Genomic DNA, 24002 nt, shown 5'->3' with positions numbered 1-24002 from the left:
GGTGACAGATATGGATCTATTTGCAGCCTTCTACACATTGACATCCAGTTATGCCAGCACCATTTGTTGAAGATGCTTTCTTTTTCCATTGTACATTTTTGGCTTCTTTGTCAAAAATTATATGTTCATAGGTGTGCGGGTTAATGTCAGGGTCTTCAATTCAATACCATTGGTCCACATGTCGATTTTTATGCCAGTACCAAGCTGTTTTTATTACGTTAGCTCTATAGTAGAGCTTGAGGTCGGGGATTCTGATGCCTCCAGAGGTTGTTTTATTGTACAGGATTCTTTTGGCTATCCTGGGTTTTTTGTTTTTCCATATGAAGTTGAGTATTCTTTCCAGGTCTGTGAATAATTGTGTTGGTAATTTGATGGGGATTGCGTTGAATCTGTAGATTGCTTTTGGTCAGATCGCCATTTTTACTATGTTAATCCTGCCTATCCATGAGCATGGGAGATCTTTCCATTTTCTGACATCTTCTTCAATTTCTTTTTTTCAGGGACTTAAAGTTCTTGTCATATAGGTCCTTCACATGCTTAGTTAGAGTAACCCCAAGGTATTTTATATCATTTGTGGCTTTTTTAAAGGGTGATGTATCTCTAATTTCCTTCTCAGCCTGTTTGTCTATTGTATATAGGAGGGCTATTGATTTTTTTGAGTTGATCTTGTATCCTGCTATGTTGCTGAAGGTGTTTATTAGCTGTATCTGTTCCTTGGTTGAATTTTTGGGGTCACTCATATATACTATCATGTTATCTGCAAATAGGGAAAGCTTGACTTCTTCCTTTCCAATTTGTATCCCCTTAATCTCCTTATGTTGTCTTATAGCTCTGGCTAGAACTTCAAGTACTACATTGAGTAAGTATGGGGAGAGGGGATGGCCTTGCCTTGTTCCTGATTTTAGTGGTATTGCTTTGAGTTCCTCTCCATTTAATTTGATGTTGGCTGTTGGCTTGCTATAGATTGCCTTTATTATGTTTAGGTATGTTCCCTGTATTCCTGATCGCTCCAAGACCTTTATCATGAAGGGGTGTTGGATTTTGTCAAATGCCTTTTCTGCATCTATTGAGATGATCATGTGGTTTTTTGCTTTGAGTTTGTTTATATGGTGTATTAAGGCCACTCCATGTAGATAAAAGGGAGGTTTATTTGTGGGGTAACTTACAAATGAAGGGATAGGTAACAGGGTCTGGGAAAGTTATGGTGCAGTCCGGCAGTGTTCTCTGGAGAACTCTGCTTGATCTACTTCCACTGTCCAGGGTCCTGGAGCCAAGAGATCCTTCTCATTTGGATCCTGGGTCTTCAGCCTCCTCTCTCAGCCCTGCCTTGTAGGCGTGACCATTACCGAAGCCTCAATGGGGGTTGGAATTTCCAGGCCAATGCTGGAATGGCTACCCACTATACTCAACCAAAGAATGGATATAGAAAATGTGGTACATTTACAAAATAGAGTATTACTCAGCTGTTAAAAACAATGGCATTGGGCTGGAGAGATGGCTCAGTGGTTAAGAGCACTGGCTGCTTGTCCTAAGGTCCTGAGTTCAATTCCCAGCAAACACATGGAGGCTCACAACCATCTGCAATGAGATCCGGTGCTCTCTTCTGGCCTGCAGACAGAACACTGTATACATAATAAATAAATCTTAAAAAAAAAAACAAAAAATAAAAAACAATGACATCATGAAATTTGAAGGCAAATTTGTGGAACTAGAAAAAAAACTCATCCTGAGTGAGGCAACTCAAATTCAGAAACACAAATATGGTGTGTATTCACTTATAAGTGTACATTAGCCACTGTTAAGTAAATGATAATTAAGCCATATTGGAGGATTTATTAAGGCAACTCCATGTAGTTAAAAAGGAGGTTCATTTTGGGCGTAACTTACAGCTAGTAAAGGGGTTGGTTATAGGATCTGGGAGAAGTGAGATGCAGTCCAGCTGGGTTCTCTGGAGGATTCTGCTGGTTTACCATCCAGCATCCAGGATCACCAGGAACCAAGAGACCTGGCACATCCAGATCCTGGGTCTTAAGGGCTCTTATCTTGGTCCTCCCTCAGGGGCAGGCCATAGGTAGGTGTGACAGTTACTGGAAGCCTCACTGGGGGTAGTACTTCCAGGTCAAAGCTAGAAGAGCTACCCACTACAAAGCCACAATATGCAGACCCAGAGCGGTTAGGTAAAGAGGAGGAGCCTAAGGGGGATGAATGAATCTCCCAGGGAAGGGGAAATAGGATAGATTTTGTGCCTGGACTGTGAGTGGGTGGGGACTGGGAGCAGGAGGGATCAGGTGGGAGAGGGAGATAGGATGGAAAGAGAGAGTTCTGGGAAAATCATCTTGAATTGGGGGGCATTGTGCCAATCTAGACCAGTGGAAACTTCCTGAAATACCTGAGGGTGATCCTGAAGACTCCTAATAATGGGAAATATGAAGTGTCAACTGGTCATCTCTTGTTCCAGATAATCCCAGTGATTGGACAGGGTTGCATTCAAGTGAGTTGTTTGCCAAGGGGTGTCCCATGAATATCCTCAAATAACTAGGTTGATTCTAGGATAGAGGGGTGCTCTCAGAAAACTGACATCAGGGCCCCATTCTCAAGGTTAACATCTACATAGCTCATTAAATGTGGAGAGGTTGACCTGGTTCTGTACAGACAGATAGGAAGTGACAGAGCTGGACAGAAAGAGGAAGTGTTATAGCTGGGTGGAGAGAGGAAATGAGATGGCAGAACAGAAAGGAATATAGGCGTGGGTATACAGGAAGTAACACTCTTTGGAGACTGAAGTGTTGGTGAGTTGAAGTTGTCTATGGCTTGTCCTATTCCTCTGATCTCTCAGTTTTTCACCCCAATATCTGACTCCAGGGTTTTATTAATAAGACCATTTAGCAATTTGTCTTACAAAAAACAAAGAGTATTTGGTCACCACTCAGTTAAGCCCAATATTATCATGAGCAAACTTTACAAAAGGATGAGTTTAAAGAGGAGCTGGGTTGTCTTATCAGTAGGTCAAAGTTTACTTGGGTGAGAGATTAAACATTGTCTAGTTGATGAATCAATGAAGCCACAAAGTACAATATGTTGATTCTGCAGCAGCATGATAAAAGCTCTGTGCAGTCTGATCACAGCTTTGTCAGTGAGGAGGGTGTCCATGGATCCAGTCGTGGTCCTGGTGCTCAGTCTCTCCTGTCTGCTTCTCCTCTCACTCTGGAGACAGAGCTCTGGGAGAGGGAAGCTCCCTCCTGGTCCCACCCCTCTCCCAGTTATTGGCAATTTCCTCCAGATAGATGTGAAGAACCTCCAGCAATCCTTTACCAATGTAAGTATGTTTTATGCTCTTCTAGTGCTTTTAAAAGGGAGATAAATCTAATATTTTCAATGAAATACTGGAGACAATATTATTAAAAATGATCATATAGTCAAAACTTATTTAAAGTTTTATGTTTCTTCTGCTTTTTTCTCTTGTCCTAGTCAAGAATTCAGTAATGAGGAATATGTTTCAGGTAGATGAACATCTAAGTCATTGCATTTTATAATATAAATCATGAACTCCCAGAAGTTCTTATGCTTCTCACATATTTTTAAAAACTGTTTTCCATTATTTTTGGCTGGAGGTCAAGATAGAGGAATATTTCATAGATGAGTCAGAATTTTAGACACTTATTGTTATTGGTATTAATCATTGATGCTAGATTCTGAAGAACTAACTGGTGTCTGATTGAAGTAAATGCTTATGGGCATGGGCTCACACAGGAAATGAAATACATACATAATGTGTGACTAATATATGTAGGAGTTCCCAAAATCTATTTTCAGTTTATACAAACCTATGCTGTGGCAAGAAACACTGAGTGATAAAAATCTGTTTATTTTACAGATGTTGGATGCTCTAGTTCAGCTTCTATGGGCCCACTCTAATTTTTATTTTTGTAACAATAGTTGGAAACAGGATGTGATCATTTGTGATGACTTCAGATATATTTCTATTCTTTATCACAGGGCTCACTAGTATTCCACAGGAGGAGTTTCACAGCTGATCCTTCAGATGTCATATAACTATTAATCTCGATATCACATTGTAATGAGCATGAAGTGATTATAAATTGCTCAAGCATTCAATAATGAATAAGCAGAGTGCCAATTTTGAGTTTTTATTCATTTGAAACAGGTTCCAGAAAATTAATGCAGAGTTGTTTTTTTTTTAAACTTCTTTTTTATTTGTGAAATGAGACAAAGAGAGCTGGCAAATGTCTTAGTGTGATTGATTTCATTGTCATCTATGGATCAACTGCCCGGGTGTTTGCCTGGGCCACTGTAGGAAGTACATAAGTGATAATCACCATAATGATAGATATAAAAAACATTTGCTACTGAGTTTGCCTAAATAAAAACATTAAAATATAATAATAATGTCAGCCTCAATGAGGTTGACTATATGGAGAATGAGGTGACATTATTATTATTATTTTGCCTTTTCTTTCCTGTTTCTAGTTCTCAAAAGCCTATGGCCCTGTCTTCACTCTGTATTTTGGCACACAGCCCACTGTGGTGTTGCATGGCTATGAGGCAGTGAAAGAAGCACTAATTGATCATGGGGAAGAGTTTTCTGGAAGAGGAAGGCTCCCAGCTGTGGACAAACTTCTTAATGGTCTTGGTAGGTGTGCATGTAATTATGTGTGTGCAAGGCAGTATCCATAGTGAGCCAGAAGATGGACAATAAAATCCATACTTGCTCCTCAGGCACATGCTGGGACTCTATGCTGCCACCAGCCAGCTGCTTCTTCATTTTCTGGGATCTACTTTCTTTCCCTTTTGTTCAGGAATTGTTTTTAGCAATGGAAATATATGGAAAGACATGAGACGCTTTTCCCTTATGACCCTGCGAAATCTGGGCATGGGAAAAAGGAGCATTGAGGACCGTGTTCAAGAGGAAGCACAGTACCTTGTGGAGGAACTGAGGAAAACCAATGGTAAGTGCCAGTTAATAATCTGAACTTTACATCTTGGTCTGGTACAAGAGTTCTCAACCTGTGGGTTGTGACCCCATTGGGAATCAACTATTGGAAAACAGATATTTATAATACAATTCTTAGCAGTAACAAAATTACTGTTATGAATTAGCAGCAAAAATAATGTTATGTTTGGGGGTCACCATGACATGAAGAGCTGTATTAAAGGGTCAAAGCATCAGGAAGGTTGAGAGCCACTGGTCTAGTATGACTGTGTTAAGTCACAAGGTTCTTATTCTATTCAAATCTTTCTTTTATTTGCAATGAGATGTCATGAGTATAGGTCTCATACTAATTTTCCATTGAATTATGGAGCTATGCCTTCTCTTTAGCACAAGTGGAGTTTCCCTTTTACATATCATCTAACTAGACAATAATTGTCAATGTTGATGGTGGTAATGTCACCAAGTATACCTAAGGAAACTAAACTACATGATATTGATGTTCATTTTTTTGAACAACATTGCTCTCCATTGCTTAACTCGTGTATCTTAGGCCCTTTAAGCACTATGTTCACAGTCTTTCATAACAGCGATGTGATGTATGATATTCATTTCTTAGCTGAGTGTAATATAATTTTCATCAATTATTGTATCTCTTTTTATAGCATGATTTCACAAGTTTTCAATTTTTTTTACAAAACACTTAGTGTTTGGATTCATATCTTTTATTAAGCCATGTTTCAATGCCAATATTCAAAATTTTACATATATGGAAGTTTATCCAATGATTCATTTAACTAAATGAGTAATGTTTTCATTGACTCTCTAGTATTTTTCTACGTCTTAGTTTTGCATATTATTTTCATATTTACTCTTTTTTGTGTTAGAAAATTGATTACTGTTCCTTTGATAATACATTGTATTCTACTTACCTGGTAAGTTCTTGTAATGAGAAGTGTTGTTTGCTTGAGTTCTAAATGCTCTGGTTGTCCTGGAACTCACTCTGAAGACCAGGCTGGCCTCAGACTCAGAGATCCACCTACCTCTACTTCAGAAGTGCTGGGGTTAAAGGTATGCACTACCACATCCAGCTCAAAATATTTATTTCTTGAGGAGAAAAATCGATTGGTTGAAACATGAACATGAGAAAAGGAAAGTCTCCATTTGTTTTCTCATTCTGTCTCCCTCTTCCCCCCAACCCCCAGATGGATATTAAAAATAAAGGCTGTCCTTAGTCCCCAAATGCTTTTAAACTTATTGGACTAGAGCTGGATGAGAATCTTCAGAAATGTATTGGATATTATTCCCAAGCCCTCAGGAACTTAACTTTAGAATGCCATTCTAATTCCTTGATGTTAGTTCATGCTGCCTGAAAAGTAAAGACAGTATGCTTTGCCAAGTGCATACACTTTTCAGAAACAATGGAAGGAAAGCCTGAAAGTCACAGGTCTTCCCTGGTGGGTCCTGTTTCCAGGCAAATGTGGTCAGGATTCTGTTTCTCTGACATACAGATTCAGAGTCTATGTAAGAGTCTGTATTTACTAGCATTTTCGAGATGAGACACCATGGCCTAAATAATTAGGCTTTTTCAGTTCTTCAGTATTTTATATAGCTACTTCCACACTCAGCCTGGGAGAGGCCTTGAATTTGAGAGTGTTCTCTAATAACTATCCATTGTTTGAGCTTTCCTAATCCTTGTATTTCATCCTTGCTCTCAGGGCTCCCTTCATGGTGTATGAACTATTGACTTGATATTGCAGGTTTAAACTATCAACTGGTCTAGCTTGAGTGAGACCCTAAAAGATCAGTCCCTCAGAATGGTGGTTAATCGCATCCAAATTTTGAAGGAATATTTTAAAAATTAGCCTTTCGAGCCTGAATAAGAGAATTCTTTTCCTTTCAGGGAAGATCAGAAAAGGAAGCCTAAAGCCCTTTAGCATTGTGAATCTTAGTAGTAGCTGAACGAGAAGCAGCCTTATGGTGTAATTTGCTTTGTGGGATGTGATATACATACTATAAAAGAGAATCCAGAATGATGGCAAGAATGGAAAAAGAAACTGAATCAAATTTGCTTTAAGAATATAGAGGCTTATTTTCTTTATTAAAGTATTTTTGTAAGAAAATGTATGTATTTGTAAGACAGTTTTCTATGTCAAGTATTTGTGCAACCAGAGCTGACTTGTAAACTATTTTTGTAATATCTCATTATTTTGAAAGATTTATATAATGAACTCTGGCTATCTGACAATAAAATGGATGAAAAATTAAAAAAATAAAAGTTGTCACATCATTTAGTTATGTAGGCAGATCATGTCATACTTACAGTTGTTGATATTACTTTTTTCCACATAACAATGATATATCCTGCTTTTCAAATTGTTCCTCCATATTCTTGTATGTAACTATAATATTGCTATTTATTTACACTTTATTGGAATTGTGCATGATACTTACAATTATTCATTAAAAAGCAAAATTACAATCTCCACTATTCAATTTCCTTCTCTGTTCTATATGGTCTAAAGACAAAATTGACTCAGGTCTGATCATTAGAACATTAGGTTTATAAAAGTCTTTTAAACAAATAGCATCCAGCTGAGGTTAATGTTTATAATTCAATAAGGTAGACATGATCTGCCATTACTTAACCACTGAGAATGAAGGCCAAGTCAAGATTAAGGTTAAGGCTGATTCTTCACCAGGTGAGTATTGACTGTTAAGAATATTAATAATTAAGACACTGTATAAAACTTCTAAAGTAACTTGCCTGTTAACAAGGGCAAAGTGTCTTTGTATATTTTAATGGCATTTTGCAATTGTTCCCAACTCTCCAGGGTCACCCTGTGATCCCACCTTCATCCTGGGCTGTGCTCCATGCAATGTCATCTGCTCCATTGTTTTCCAGAATCGTTTTGATTATAAAGATCAGGAATTTCTGAACTTGATGGAAAAACTGGATGAGAACACGAAGATTCTAGGCTCCCCCTGGTTACAGGTGAAGCCAAGAGCCTTTTTTCCTGAGAACACATTTATGGTCTTTCTTTTCACAGGTCAAATTCAATATGGACTGTGCAGTGAGATGACCAGACATCACAGTTCTGACTAACCTAATATAAAAAAATTACCTGGAAGGGAGGTCTAAACCATTTGCTATACAAGTAGAAAGACAGAAAGGAAAATGTTAGGATGGCTCAGACCTGATAGCTTCCTGTACATTGGTTTTGCCATTGAATTCCATTGAGCTCTTTTTATAGAGTACTGTATTCACTTCTAGATGGTTGGCCAGTCACTCATAGGACATTCTACTACATAAATTTATTGGCCTCTTTTTCACAATTATGTACTTCCTCATCATATTACTATGTAGGGCAATCTTAGTTCAGATAGACTATTCTCTTAAAAGAGGAATGATATCTGTGGCAATGAAACGTGCCAGGAAACACTGAGTAGTTTCCATGGTTTGATGCATCAGCTGGAATCCTAGTTGACATGGTGACAGGTAGAAATGACGAGATGAATGGTCTAATGGTGCTTGGACTTTAAACAGCCCCACATAGTTTTCCAGTGCTGAATTGGCATCTCCTGTACATTGTACAAGGAATTACTGTGATAAATATGTATACATAATTTTATTTTATAAATTTAATGTTTATTGCATGTGAGTATGCCTGGAAGAAAGTGTATGGATCACTTGCATGTCCTACATACACACACGTGCATGCATGTGCACACACAGACACACACACAGACACACACACAGACACAGACACAGACACACACTCATATTCCCTAAGGGCTATGATGTCCAATGGATGATTTCAAGGCATTTTTGAGCCCCACCTACTTCTACATACTCTTTTTGTGTGAAAAGCTAGTTGGTAGGAATAAAATCTTCAGGCACTAGATTTCTACTGTAAATCAGGTCACCCAAACACCTTAACTTCTACAGTCACTTGAAAGTGTGAGTGTGAGTAATTTGCACCACGTGCTATTTCAAACATGTAGAAAAGAATTTATATGAACCATCAATGATCTGACATGAACATGCTTTACACTAAAAAGATTCATGAATGTGGAAAATTTACTGTGGTCTTTGACCATTTAGGCAGAAATTTCTCTTTCACATCTATCTATGAGAATAGAAGAGTTGTTATACATGCAAATAAACCACCTCCTCAAGGAGAACATTTATATCTAAGCTATCAATGCAAATAAGGCTTGCTGTGTGATATAAATGTGTCTTAATTTGATCATTACAATGTATTCATTTAGTAAATTTTTGCATTTTTTTTGTAGGTTTGCAATGCTTTTCCTGCTCTGCTTGATTATTGTCCAGGAAGTCATAACACATTTTTTAAAAATTATTCTTATATGAAAAGTTACTTTTCAAAGAAAATAAAAGAACATGGAGAATCATTGGATGTTACAAAACCTCGGGACTTCATTGATTATTACCTAATTAAAGGAAGGCAGGTAAAGTGTTAACATTATTTATACACTTATGGGTATATATACATGTATGCACTTGTATATACATGTATGACAATTATATGTTAATATACATTTATACACTTACTGGATAAGTTCTATAAGGTTATAATTCATTGAATACTTATTTACCAGTAATTCCTAAAGAGCAGTCCAATATCATTTGAAAAGCAATTTATTATCTATTATGTGTATGAGTATGCATAGAAGAAATAAAGTGAATTTGTTAATAAGTGCACATTGGCCCTGTTCTTTAAATTAAAAACCAAAAAGAAAAGCTAAAACAATCTAGCAGAGTAGAAAGACAACACAAAAAGCAGATAATGTGAAACAAATTTCAACCTGATCACAAATCATAATCAGAACAAATCATGTTCTGTCTTAAACATAAACATTGGCATCATCATCTAGTGTATGGATTACTTGCACATTCTATACATGAAAATTGATCTGAATATATTAGAAATTGTAGATACTATGGGAAATTTAAAAGGCTTGAATGATGTAGAGAGAGATGTGAAATGGGAAAGTATGTGGATAAAAAAATAAATTTTAATTGAGTATAATTTCAGATAAATATGCCACAGTGGGGTTGGAGATTGGTAACCATTGTATATCCTGTGAGGATTAACTGTGTCATCATTGTGCAATTAAAAAATACATTTCCCTATGCAATTTCCTTGGTACTCTTACCAAAAATCAATTAACAATAAACATGCAGGTTTGATTGTGGGAATCAGTTTTGCTCAATTCATCATTATTTTTGTCCTTGCTAGTGGTTTAATGTCCCAAGTTATTCATTAATAAAACATTTTAGTAATATTTAAAATCCAGGATTTTTGTGAGTCCCTCTACTTTGCTGTTTTCTTTTTCTAGAGTGCTTGACCATTCTGGATATTTTAAATTCCAATATGAACTGTAGGATACACTTGTCAGTTCCTTCAAAGAGGCTGGTAGTGATTTGTACAGAAATTGCATTTAATCCATCAATAATTGTAGAGATACGTGCCATTTGCTGAAACAGAGGAAAATCTCACATGTAATGTCAGTCACTCCTTTTGTGTGCACTGTGATGGTATTTAATATATCCACAAATACTGTTAACTACCGACTCTCTAGTTTCAAAATCCTCCAGCACTCTACAATACAAACCACAGCCACTAACCATCACTCCCTTTCCTCCATTTTTATTAGTAACTGTGACTGTGATTATTTTCTATATAGATGTTCCTTTGTGTCTCTGACAGAGTATACAAAGCTTTGCTTTCTTTCTTCTTGAACCTTTATAAAATCTTGGATGTTCCTCTCAATTCAGTTTCTGTTTTATTTCTTTTACAGCAAACTTCATTTATAAGCATGAGAACCACAATGCATTCATTAATCATTCATGTATCTTTGCATTGTTTCTCCATCTGACTCTTTTGAACTATTTATCTATTCACATCTGTGCATGCATTTCTTTATGGCATGTCTTAATTTTCTGTGTACATATCCCATATTGGCGTTTCTGATTAAACTGTAATTTCATATTTACCTTTGCGAAAATAGCTTCAATTCTCAACAGACAACATACAATTTCATAGCTACAAGATCCTTTATTTTCCATTTTTAAGTTTTTATTTCATGTGTAAGGCAGTTTTGCCCACATGTGAGTCTGTGCACATCTGGACCTCAAAGCTCTTTGGGTCTTGATCTGCGTATTAATGTCACACTGATCTCATGCTATAGTCTGCAGTAGGTTTTCATGTTTGGGGGTTTAGATATTTTTCCACAGTTCCACTTGAATCTTAGGATTTGCTTTCTTTTTTGAACATTGGTACAAATAGAAGTGACTCATTAGAATACTTTGAGAAGTATTGTCGCCATCTTACCACTATTGCATCTTCCAGTGATTGCACATGAGGGGATTTTGACTATCTACATCACAGGCTCTGAAATGCCACATTGGTTTCATTACTAGTGTACAGTCCATATTCTGTGTTATCAACAATATGAAATTTTGCAATTTTGTAGATTTGTTGTAATTGGATGTGTCAGTAACAAATTATCAGATAATTTTGTAACATCATTCTTAGGAAAACTGCAATCAGCAGTTGAAGTACACAATTGAAAATCTGGTAGTGATTGTGACTGATCTGTTTGGTGCTGGGATAGAAGCAACAAGCACAACACTGAGATATGCTCTCCTGCTCCTGCTGAAACACCCACATGTCACAGGTGAGGACACAGATGGTGACCCACAGCAGTCTTGTAAGGTGATAGGAAGATGCTGCCAGTGTCCTGAGTGTTGCTATTCAACATCTCAGTATTGAATTTTCTGTTCCTAAACTTGTAGGGAGGAGGGTGAGAGACCCTATCTTTAGGAAACACCATCAAATCCAGTTCTTTGTCCAGGTTTCCTTGGATGTCATCTGAGGAAGGCACCACTGGCACATTTTAGCCTGTGTTCACCAACATCTGGCTTTAAAGCAGGCAAATTGAAGTTTACTTTCTTCTTTCTAATAAGTCTGATTTGGCGAAAACTCACTTCACTGAAGCATAAGAAGTAGTCCTATGGAGGAGGAGGTGCAGGGGAAGCTGGGAGGAGCAGAGGGAGGGAAAACTCTAATCAGGATGTATTATGTGAGAAGGAAAATCTATTTTCAATGAAAGGAAAAAAATTAAAAAAAAAAGAAAATGTAACTATTTGCTTTATAAAGTGCCTTAAGGATTTCAAGTTAATATTCAGAGTGTAATTAGCTAATTGTTGGCAAAATATATGAAAACTAATTATTCTTGTAATAATTCTCTATTAGTTAATGACTTGAATATTTAATATCACAGTCAGATGTCTCAGTGGGGAAAGGCATATAATGCCAAGCCTGAGGACCTGAGTTCAATCCCTGAGACTCACATGTTTTATGTAAGCCAATTCCTGAAAATTATCCCCTGACCTCCCCACACGTACCTTGGCATCTAATTGACTAATTATAAAAAACTTTAATATCTAGTAAATATGTTAAGTTAAGAAAAAGAAATGACCCTGGTATTTTATGTGTTTTCCTAAGAAGTTTTCCCCTTGGAAATCATTCTAAATTCTTTGGTATATTTGAATTGCATTTTCGTTGATGCAGTAGTTACAGACAGGAGAATTTTATAAGTTTTAATACATTTTCTGCTGAGCAATTTTTTTTTTTCGAGACAGGGTTTCTCTGTGTAGCTTTGTGCCTTTCCTGGAACTCACTCTGTAGCCCAGGATGGCCTCGAACTCACAGAGATCCACCTGGCTCTGCCTCCCAAGTGCTGGGATTAAAGGTGTGGGCCACCACAGGCTGGCGTGTTGAACAATTTTTTAAAAATGTGCCCCAAATATTTTATTTTACAAATAACATTAGTTTAGAAATTTATCTTTAAATTGAACCAGTTGACCACCATATATGAAATACAACTTATATAATGTGTCCAATGCATACTGAAATGAAAATAACATAGTTATGAAAGAGAATCAATGTATTTAGAGTAGGAAAATAGACAATAGTAAACAAGTAAAAAGCATTCACCAAATTCCAGAAACAAAATAGTAACGAGGAGTAAGGGAAAAGGAGCCTGGAAGAGAATGGTATAACAGATATGGCTGAAGATTTGCTGTGAAATAAGAAAAACAAACTCCCACTCCCATTCTACATCAGGGGCCCTTTTGGATTAAAGGAGTCTAAATGTGAGCCAGATAGAAACCAGAGGCTTGTATAGCTATAGTTCCTACATCCTGCAGATGACAGTTTCCAACAAAGAGAACACTGAATTATTCTCAAAATAAACTGAGGACAAGAAGTCATGTGCACAGGAACATTTAGTGGATGGCAGGGAAAGAATAATGTAGGATGAAACAGGAGAACTGGGCATGCCGAGTCCCTAGAGAGTCTGAGAGGTCCTTTCTCCATCGTATTTCATGAATATCAGCAACTGGATCTACCTTCAGACAATGATGCAGTGTAAAGATCTCTGCATTTTACCATCTTCATGGACAATCCTTTCCAAACATCCATTGGAAGGAATGAAATAAAATCATCACTGCAAGGCAAAGAGTTATGAAATTTCAAAACACAAGGTCTAACAGAAGGAAAAATCCTTCAGGGAGATCCCTGATTCACACTGAGACAGCACCATAAGTCTCAAGAGAAGTTTGTGGTGTCTTAAGTGTTGATAAAATGAAGGATTATTACCTCCACTCATCCCATAAAGTTTACACCCTACTTTTGCTTTCTTCATGAAATTCTGGGGGGGTGTTTTCCATCCTGTTGTCTAATGCAACGTCTTAGGAAGTCATGGGCTCCAGAAATCTACACGGCCCATGAAGGATGGTGACAGTTTCAGATTGGTTTTTGGGAATCGGATTTAGAAACCTCTCAATTGTGTATTTACCCCATGGATGCTGCAGGCATGAACAGCAAATTAGGAGAAATGTATGGTCTGACTCCCCCATTAACTGAGCTTTTATTCCTGGAGTGAAAGCATCACTTTAATAATTATAAATAATGCTAACTTATAAAGGGTAGATTACAAGCTAAAAAGAAGAGGCATACTTCAGTCACAATGTATATCAATAACAAAAACTACTATAATTTTTGTAACACAGAGTATATATATACATAAAAATACAATTATCCCAACAATGAATATTGGTTTAAGTATTATATTTCAAGATCAATAGTTAGGTTCATGTGTGTATATTTGTGTGTGTGTGTGTGTGTGTGTGTGTCTGTATGTATACTTATGTTGTGTATGTGCATATTTTATTATCTATTTGTAGTTATACATTTGTATACAGGATGTAGGTATAACATATTTTCATTTCTGATATCAATAACTCAATAGATACTGTGTATATTTGAGTATGTAAGAAGCAGTTATTTAAAATGTGAATATATTTCACAAGTAGTTGTTGATATTGACCCTGACCACTGTTAGATAATGAGGACATAACTGGATTATCATTTAAGATTGTACATGCACAGATTTAATGACTGTTTATGATGTCTTTTATTAATCACAATAATATCTGATTAATTGTACTGTATTTTATTGTTTGAAATGTTTAATTATCTTACATATTTGATATTATGGCTGTAAATAATTAGTATATGATAATGACTCATGATATCTATTCCATTTGATAGAGCTATAAGTATATATAATAAAAATTATGTTTATCTAAGTTTACTTCTGCACAAGAAATATACATTTACAATGCACTTTCTTGATGTCCATGTAGTACTGCATTATTGTGGCAAACACATCACTTTTCCCTGAATTCATTTGAAAATGCTTGTTGTGGTGGAACATGCCTGTAATCTTGGCACTAGAGTGATGGAGACTGCAGAACTAAGGGGCACACCAGGCAGAGGGTCTACCCTAAATTGTCAGCTGTAGACCCTGAGACCCTGTGAGGAGGCAAACAGAATGGCTCCTGAAGAATATCTGACATTTCATCCTGCCTCCACATGCAGTGTACTCATGGGAACACGTGTCTGTGTATTTGTCGACACACACATGAACACACACGTACATGCTTATGCACCCAAAATAGCAGCTATGTAGTATGAGGATGGTGTGAATCCATATTTTTTGCATTCTATATATCTAAAGGTACTCAATGGGGGTTCTTTCAACATTTATACTCTTAATGCTGGGCACCTTGGTTATGCACTGTGTTGGCCCTGACTTATTGCAACAGACATGCTACTTTCCTGCTATTCCATCATTTCTTGTGTTTATAACTAGCTAAAGTCCAGGAAGAGATTGAGCGTGTGGTTGGCAGACATCGCAGCCCCTGCATGCAGGACAGAAGCCAGATGCCCTACACAGACGCCATGATTCATGAGGCCCAGAGATTCATTGATCTTCTCCCAAACGGCATGCCCCATGCAGTGACCTGTGACATTAAGTTCAGGAACTTCTTCATCCCCAAGGTAAGCTTGTCTCTTCTCTGCTGCACCTCTGAGCTCTTGATGCTCCCAGGTTCACAGTATGATTTCAGTCCTCTAAGTCCCACAGTGCTGCAGGTGGCTTATGATGGTTCATGATTTCCGGGGTGGCTCCACAGTATGCAGGGACATGGCAATGATGCTTCCACATCTGCCCCATCTTCCAAATTTTGCTTTGACAAAGCTTTTGCTTACATACTTCCATGTGTATTTTCTGACTTACTGTTAAATTTTCCTGAAGACACATTTGAATTTTTATTGAGAGAAAAAAAATCTCCAAATAATTGGAAAGAATTTATATCCTGAATGCTTTAACTCATCAAAAGGCTACTATGTCATGTGTTCTTCATTCCCTCATAAGTACTTCTTTTCACTGATGTGGCTTGTCAATATTTTCTTAGAAATTTAATGAGTAATCCATGTTTTCTGATTATACTTTTTTAGAACTTTCACCTTTCTTTTGACCTGGTTTATACAAACAATTGGTTCAATCATGGTGATCTTTTTTATTTTAACCCAACCTTATGTATAATTCTACTAATTACAGATAATGGTTTATCTGTAAATTTTTGTGGTGGAATTTCAAGATGTTTCCTGGTTAATATTTTTATATTCTTGTCTTTTATTTCAGTTTATGCTATGATTGAACTGACTTATGGATTCCAGATAGCATTAATCAGAACTGATTTTTCATTTCTATGCTCACTAAAATTTAAAGTTTGTAAAAAAGAATCAGAACATTAGGAACATGAGAGCAATCAGAAACTAAAAGAGTGCATAGACTGATATCAGTGAATTAGGGTATGGAGTCATGAAACTTTCCCAGAGAACAGATGAAGTTGGCATAAATATTATGAGAGAGATGACTGAATTAATAGGTCCAACTAATCTAATGCACATACTCATTTCATTTCTTATCAATGTAACTTCAATTTTTTCCTGTCAATTCTTATGTCTTTAGAAAATTTGAAAAATGTTTTGATTAAGATGTGCCAAAAGATCTTCCTGAAATATGTTTTATGATTCTTATTATTGAGGTCTATATACAGCATAACAACACTTAGTTTAAGTCCTTATAGCTAAATGGTAAATAGACTGAAGAATGAGATAGGAATGGCCTGCGTCCTAGATCCCCTTGCCATGATTACACTCTTGCTTGAGACAAGTACTGCATCTGCTTAAAGCTCATAATCCTGTATCTCCTGGCTGATGGCTCGTGATGTGACTTTTCACTTTGGATCTTGAGAACTGAAATAGTATTCCTTACCATACTGGAACTGCCTGGTACAGAAATAATCATGACTCTATGGCTGGCTCTACTCTTAGAAATCTGGTGAGTAACTTCTTTACCAGAACATGTTTAGTTCAGTTGATATGAAAGTACAGGATACAGTCTCATGAAAGCTTTGTTGAGCACATGCCAGGCAGCTGGGGTCTGTGGTGATGATGTCCATGGCATGTGTTAGCATGAGAGTCACTGGAACCATGTTGTTCTTAGCCAGCCCCATTCTTCACTGCCTCTGGGATAGGGGGCCTTGCGTCTTGCTGGATACAGCAGGAGATAAGCTGGCCCTACTCCTCATGGGAGATCTCACTCTTGCACCCAGGAACAGTGGCCCCACCCGTCCCTGCAAGTGTGTACCTTACCTGTGCATACTGGGGGCAGCACACAAGAGCTGACCCTATGGTTGGGAATGCAGGTGAGCTGAGCTTGAGGGCATGAGAGCAGGAGAGCTGACCTCACCATCTCTTGGTCTGCCCTCCCCCATTACCACCTGTGGCAGGTGAGAGAGCTGGCCCCAGAATTGCAAGAGTGGGAGAGCTAGCCTTGACCCTCACTGGCTGCAGCACAGGAGAGAGCTGGCTGTGCTTCCTGTTGTTAGGGATACAGGTGAGCCAGCCCCGAGGGCATGAGAGCATCAGAGTTGACTCCACTTCCCTGGTCTACCATATGGTGGCATGGGTGAGGGAAAGGTGCCCTCCCTGCTCTGCCCCTTGCTATCTGTGGCAGGACAGAGAGCTGGCCCCAGGGTCACAAGAATGAGAGAACTAGCTGTAGATGAAATTCTAAACAGTCTTATTAAATAAGAAACACAGAGCCAAATACAGGGGTGAAGGCTGTAGAGATCAGAGAAATAGAGAGCCACCAGCTCACCTTAGCTCACCATGCCACTGTAGCTTCCCAAGTGAACCAACTTCTTCCTGTCTAACTTGTGCCTTTATTGCCTTGCTGTTCTGCCTTCTCATTGGCTCTTAGCCCAGATACCTCACTTCCTCTTCACTGCATGTCTGTACAGGCCTTCAAGTCTTTATGGTTGGTACTGGGATTAAAGGTGTGCCTCACCACACTTGGCTGAGTCCTTGAATGCACAGAGGCTCTGCCTGCCATGTGATCAGATTAAGGGCATTTGTTACCATCATCTAACTTTTTGTTTATGGCTGGATATCTATGTCCCTTGATCTACAGGCAAACTTTATTTATTAACATACAAGTAAAATATCACCACATTTCAGCACAACAATCAGGAGAAAAGGCCCAGCACCTTGCCTGGGAAAAACAGTAGAGCTGGCACTGGTGATGTAAGTGTGGGGGAACCAGATCTGAGGGTCTGAAAGTAGAACTGGCCCTGCTCCTTGCTATAGGCGGCTTTTGGTGAACTAGCCTAGGCAATGATGGAGAGCTTACCTGGCCCAGGTAGTGATGATGAGGGAAAGCTAGTGGGCTGACCAAACTAGCTACTACCCAGGCCTAGAACAAAGGCTATGAGTTGGCCCACCCCAACATCCATCGAATTTCTGAACTGTTGGAACATGTAAAGGGGACAAACCTATAGATCCCAAACAGCAGGATCTCCATGACATAGGACAATAGGATATCCAAGGGGAGCCCGAGTAAGAGCCCATTGTCAGTGATGTAGCAGAAACCAGAGGCCCCTAGCCAGACCAGTGACTTGTGGCAATGAACACTTGCAAGTAAAGATGAATGGAATGGACTAAAAAGCAAAATGTTGACTTAGTGGTCCACACTATAGCTTCTATTACAAGATTCTTTTTTTTCCTTTAAATTTGGTTCTGATTTGAGGGGAGGTTGAAAGGGCAAAGGACAGATGTAAGGGGACAGAGAGAAAAGTAGGGTCAGACTGCATGATGTGAAATCCTCAAAGAATCAATAAAAGTTAAAAAAGGAGAGAAATTTGGGAATGATAGGGGATCAGTATGTGTATTAATTGAATAAAGCCTGAAAGCACCAGTACAAACTATTTACACACATATTCAGAACCATTTTTATTTAGCTGTCGCATCAAGAACATGACCATCATGACATATTTAATATCTCTCCTCTCTCTTGTCCCATTTCATTAGTACCCTTTACCTCACAAATAGTCTCCCTTTTGCTTTTGTTGTGTGTGTATGTGAGTGTGTATGTGTTTACATACATAGACTCTACATATGAGAGTAGACTCTTCTTTACATGACATGTAATATCTACATCTACCACGAATCACATGCAAATGATAGAAAACCATCATATCAGACTCTTTAGATTTTGTTTGTATACTTTCACGAGGGATTTCATGTTCCACAAACATATAATACTGCACTTCAGTTGCAATCATAATCCATGTGACCTGTGAAAACCAGATGATGAACCATGTGAGAGCAGCAGATGGTGGGACACACATGTCCAAATCTGAGGAAAAGAACAGACTTGGAATAATTAGCACCTCCAAGTACTGACTTCAAATGTCACTGGAGGCATGGTAACTGTAACACTGTGAGTGGGTCTTAGACTCCTTCCTGCTCCTTACATGCTGTGTGCTGAAACGTTCCTGCTCTTCTTTACACTAAACCCTGTCTAGGGATTGGAAGGTGAAGTAGGTTATTTCCCTAATGCATTTAGGTCAATGATTTCTTTGTACCTGGATGTCTCTGTGTTTGTTGTTTTCAGGGAACAACCATAGTAACGTCACTGTCATCAGTGTTGCATGACAGCAAGGAATTTCCCAACCCAGAGATGTTTGACCCTGGCCACTTCCTAGATGGGAATGGAAACTTTAAGAAAAGTGACTACTTCATGCCTTTCTCAACAGGTAACAGAAATTTATTTCCATGGCTTCAGTGACATGAGGGTCTATGTTAACTTATACAGTGTCTCTCAAGGGTCTAAGTTTTGAATAATCAGAAGCATGACTTCCTTGATGATGAGATTGCTGTGTTAAGATTAAATTCTGAGCTCTGAGGGGGAAGGATTGGTTGGAGATATCCCATGTAGAGCTTAGTGTTCATAGGTCTCTCTGTTTCTCTCTGTCTCTCTGTCTCTCTCTCTGCATGTCTGTTTGTGGGTCTGTGTTTTTCCTATCTGGTACAGGAGGAAACTTTTCTGATGATTGCTGAATAAGGCACTGATCTATGAGTATAGTACAATATCATTAGGAGTTGCTTTTATTTTTATTTATTTATTTATTTTACGTTTTTATTTATAAAGACCAGTAGTATTTGGTTTTACCATAGGTCTCTGGGATATATATATCTTGGTCACAAAAGCAGTGTCAGATACAGGTTCTGCTGTGGGATAATGCTCTTGTACACTGTAAAGATTTGTCACTCCTATTGGTTTAATAAAACATTGATTGGCCAGTAGCCAGGAAGGAAGTGTTGGTGGGGTGACCAGGCAAGGAGGATTCTGGGAAGAAGAAAGGCAGAGACAGAGTTTCCAGCTGGATACATTGGAAGTAAGATGAGAATGGTAAACTGAGAAAAGGTACGAAGCCATGTGGCTAAACATGGATAAGAATTATGGGTTAATTTAAGCATAAGAGCTAGTTAGTTATAAGCCTGAGCAATAGACCAAACAGTTTATAATTAATATAAGCCTCTGTGTGTTTATTTGAGACTGAATGGCTGTAGGACTGGGTGAGACAGAAACTTCCATCTTGTGGAGTGGGCCTTAAATCAAAACAAATATTGGTTAGTTACTCCCTTAAGATTTGTGTTACCATTGCCCTAGCATATTTTTCAGGAAGGACCTTGTAGACCAAAGGTGTTGTGGCTGGGTTGGTGTGCACATTTCTCCTTTGGTAGTCTGCAGAGTGCCTTCCTGTACCAAAGACAATAGAACGGGGCAGGGGGAGGATGTCTCACAGATATTTTGATGATAGATGTGAGCAACCAAGCTGATAAGGATTTTTGTATGATTCATTTCTTAAGACTTTATGTTACTTAAATGTTACCCACTGTTGTCTATTTGCTTAACTAATTGTCCTCTCATTCATCCATACATCTTCTAACTACCCATTCAGTTACAAACACAGGGCATCTCACACTCACTTATGTACAAGACTTGGTTACCTTTTTTGTCTCTTTTCCCCCCAGGAAAACGGAGTTGTGCAGGAGAGGGCCTGGCTCGCATGCAGCTTTTTCTATTTCTGACCACCATTTTACAGAACTTCCAGCTGAAATCTCTGGTTCACCCAAAGGACATCAATATGACCCCAGTGGTCAATGGTTTTGCCTCAGTGCCTCTCCCTTTCCAGCTCTGCTTCATTCCTGCCTGAAGATTAGATGCTCGACTCTTGTATTCTTTTACAAAATCACACCAAGGCCTACATTTACCACTTTCCTAGCAGGGACACTATGTCCTTCCCCGTCCTCACAGCTTCTGTTCTCTCATTGCCCAGGGACATCAGTTCTCCTTTTTGCAGTCTCTGAAGTCACTGCACAAATATATTTACCATTGTGTATTCTCTATAACACTGTTAATATTCCTGATACTCACATAAATCTAAACCTAAGCTATTAACATGGATTTCATGTAAAACAGATAAATTCCTACCATGTAAAACAAATTCCTACCACGAAAAACAGATAAATAAATAATTCAGAGTCATGTGTATTTTCTGCATGTTTTTGATAAAAACATTTTCAGTTTGTATTCCTGTTCTAATCAGACTATCATTCAACCTTAAATTCATATAAGTGATGTTCTGGGGTCCAGCTTTAGCTCAGGTTCAAGTCCTGAGGTGGGAAAGGGACACTGGCATAAGGAAAAATATTGACCACCAGGTGGATTGCACGCAAGTGGCCCCAAATAGCTCAAGTCATCTTTATTTATACTTTAACAGAGATTTTCTACCAGGGTTATATGAACAGCTTTATTATTGGCTTCTATTATTGACTTTAAGAAATACATCATATTTTAAGGGATACATAATGATTACTATGAAAGTCCATATTGTTCCTCTTTATGCTTCCCTAAATACAATTTCCCACCCCCTACATAACCTTATTCTAGACATAGAGGTCAGTATTTCTGCAGGGTTAACTAAATGTCAAGCCAGACACATCCTGCTTTTGCAGCACTTATGTCAGCTGGCAGCTACTTGAGGTTACAAAGTTCAAAAGTAATAGACATGGGTACAGTGCTTTAAAGACAACAATATTCAAACCCAGACAATTTTTACATTCTGCAATATATGCTCTTATATAGTTGGTTGTTTTTTACTCTTTTGGGGGCCCACCACCCAGCTCCCAAATAAATACACACACTGAGTTTTATTCTTAATTATGAATGCCTTAGCTTGGATTATTTCTAGCCAGGTTTTCTTAACTTAAATTATCCCATCTACATTTTGCCTCTTGGCTTTTTCCTTTTCTTACTTCTGTAATCTTACTTTCACTCTTACTTCATGGCAGGCTGTGTGGCTGTATGGCTGGCCCCTTCTTTTCTTGATCCTTGATCTCTCTTGCTTCCTGACTCATTTTTCTCCTATTTATTTTCTCTGCCTGCCAGCCTATCCTATCCATTCTCCTGCCTTGCTATTGGCTGTTCAGCCCTTTATTAGACCAATCAGGTGTTTAAACAGGCAAAGTAATACAACTTCACAGAGTTAAACAAATGTAACATAAAACAATGCAACACATCTTTGCATTATTAAAATAAATGTTTGACAGCATAAACAAATGTAACACTGTTGTGGAATATAGTTTTAAGATGTGATTCCTAATGATATTCTGCTCTTCTAATGGATCAGTGCCCTGTCCAGTCATTACCAGAGAGGTTTCCTCCAGTAGCATGTGGGAGCAGGGTGCAGAGACCCACACCCAGATGCTGAGAGGGAATCTTAATTCAAGTCCTCCATTGGTTCCTCCCTTTGGAGTTCAGCAGAGGGTGAGGAAAGACTGTAGGAGGCAGAGGGGATGGAGGATAGAAAGAAAACATGGCTCATTGAATCAATCAAGCAGGGATCACATGGGCTCACAGATTCAAATGGCAAGCATGGGGTCTGCATGTGTCTGCACCTATTGTGACTGTTCGTTTGGTGTTTTTTGAGACTCCTAACAGTGGAAGCAGGTGTATCTCTGACATTTTTGCCTGCTCTTGGTACCCTGTTTCTCCTATTAGGTTGCTTTGTACAACCTCGGTATGAGACTTTTTGCTGGTTGCACTGTATCTTGCTTTGTCCTATCTGGCTGTGGTATCTTGCAGACCTGATCTTTTCTGAAGAGGAAATGGAAGAGGAGCGGATTTTAGGAAAGAGGAGGTGGTGCAGGAGAGCTGGAAGAAATGGAGGAAGGGGAAACTATGGTTAGGATGTATTATATGAGAAAGAAATCTATTTTCAATAAAAAATAGGGAAAAAGAAGCTAATCTTTTCCCATGACAGGGTATATATGGAATGCATAGGAAGCCACAGAGTCAGGATGTCTTTGACTTAGCTCTATGCTCCTAAGGATTTATAGGTTGGCAATGAAACTGAAGTTTTGTGTCTCTTTTACTTTTGTTCTACTTTCTACTTTTGTGTTTATTTTCTCTTAACCTCTGAACTTCTTTTGAAGCTCTTTATGGTCTTTAAACAAAAAAGTAATTTGTAGTTACTGGTCTGTACCATCATAGCATATTACCATTGATTTATAGCATGGTACAAATTTTAGGACTATTGATTCTGTACTATGGGAATGAAATCATGAGCTCCACAGAACTCTTTGCATCTTAACTATAATTTTCAAGATTGCCACTTGTAAGTTTTCCTATGTACCACTTAGTCCTGCAGCTGATTGGATCCAAGCAAATACTCAGAAGCTTATATTAATTATAACGGCTTGGCTATTAGCTCAGGCTTATTACTGACTATCTCTTATACTTAAATTAACCCATAATTTGTATCTATGTTTAGCCATGTGGCTTGGTACCCTTTCTCAGTGCTGCTTAGTGTTCTTGCTTTCTCTGTGTCTGGCTGGCAACTCCTGACTCAGCCCTTCCTATTCCCAGAATTCTCATCTACTTACCCCACCTATACTTCCTGCTTGGCTACTGGCCAATCAGAGTTTTATTTATCAACCAATAAGAGCAACACGTATTCACAGCATACAGAACAATATCCCACAGCACCTCCCCTTTTCTGTCTAATCAAAAAGGAAGGCTATAACTTTAACATAGTAAAATTACATATAATAAAACAGTTATCAAGCAAGAATTATAGTTACAATATCTAGTCTACTTGTATTTTTCAAAATTAAAGAAAATATTCTGTCTTCTATCCTATATTTGTGAGTCTAAAGTTTCATATCTAATTTATATTTTATATAACCAAGGAAAATTATAA

General features: G+C 38.1%; 1 protein-coding gene across 2 annotated transcripts; it reads left to right on the top strand.

Moving 5' to 3' along the window:
* Positions 1–3134: 3134 nt before the first annotated feature.
* Positions 3135–20954, top strand: LOC118586816 (cytochrome P450 2C29-like). 2 transcript variants are annotated; one of them, XM_036192137.1, is made up of 9 exons: positions 3135–3316; positions 4489–4651; positions 4818–4967; positions 7783–7943; positions 9245–9421; positions 11512–11653; positions 15197–15384; positions 19349–19490; positions 20773–20954. In XM_036192137.1, the coding sequence occupies exons 1-9, from the start codon at positions 3149–3151 to the stop codon at positions 20952–20954; spliced, it is 1473 nt and encodes a 490-aa protein (XP_036048030.1). In that variant the 5' UTR covers positions 3135–3148. The 2 variants fall into 2 exon arrangements, with proteins under 2 accessions (XP_036048030.1, XP_036048039.1); XM_036192146.1 differs by lacking the exon at positions 9245–9421 and having other exon boundaries at positions 3149–3316.
* The last annotated feature ends 3048 nt before the right edge of the window (positions 20955–24002 follow it).

Source organism: Onychomys torridus, chromosome 1, assembly GCF_903995425.1.
Source record: "Onychomys torridus chromosome 1, mOncTor1.1, whole genome shotgun sequence".
Classification (NCBI taxonomy): domain Eukaryota; kingdom Metazoa; phylum Chordata; class Mammalia; order Rodentia; family Cricetidae; genus Onychomys; species Onychomys torridus.
The sequence above is the reverse complement of the archived record's forward strand: the minus strand, read 5'-3'. Positions and strand labels throughout refer to the sequence as shown.

Coding starts and splice junctions, on each gene's coding strand:
- LOC118586816 (XM_036192137.1), top strand. CDS start 3,149: ATGGATCCAGTCGTGGTCCTGGTGCTCAGTCTCTCCTGTCTGCTTCTC. Junction 4,652..4,817: donor CAAACTTCTTAATGGTCTTG/GTAGGTGTGCAT, acceptor CCTTTTGTTCAG/GAATTGTTTTTAGCAATGGA. Junction 4,968..7,782: donor GGAACTGAGGAAAACCAATG/GTAAGTGCCAGT, acceptor CCAACTCTCCAG/GGTCACCCTGTGATCCCACC.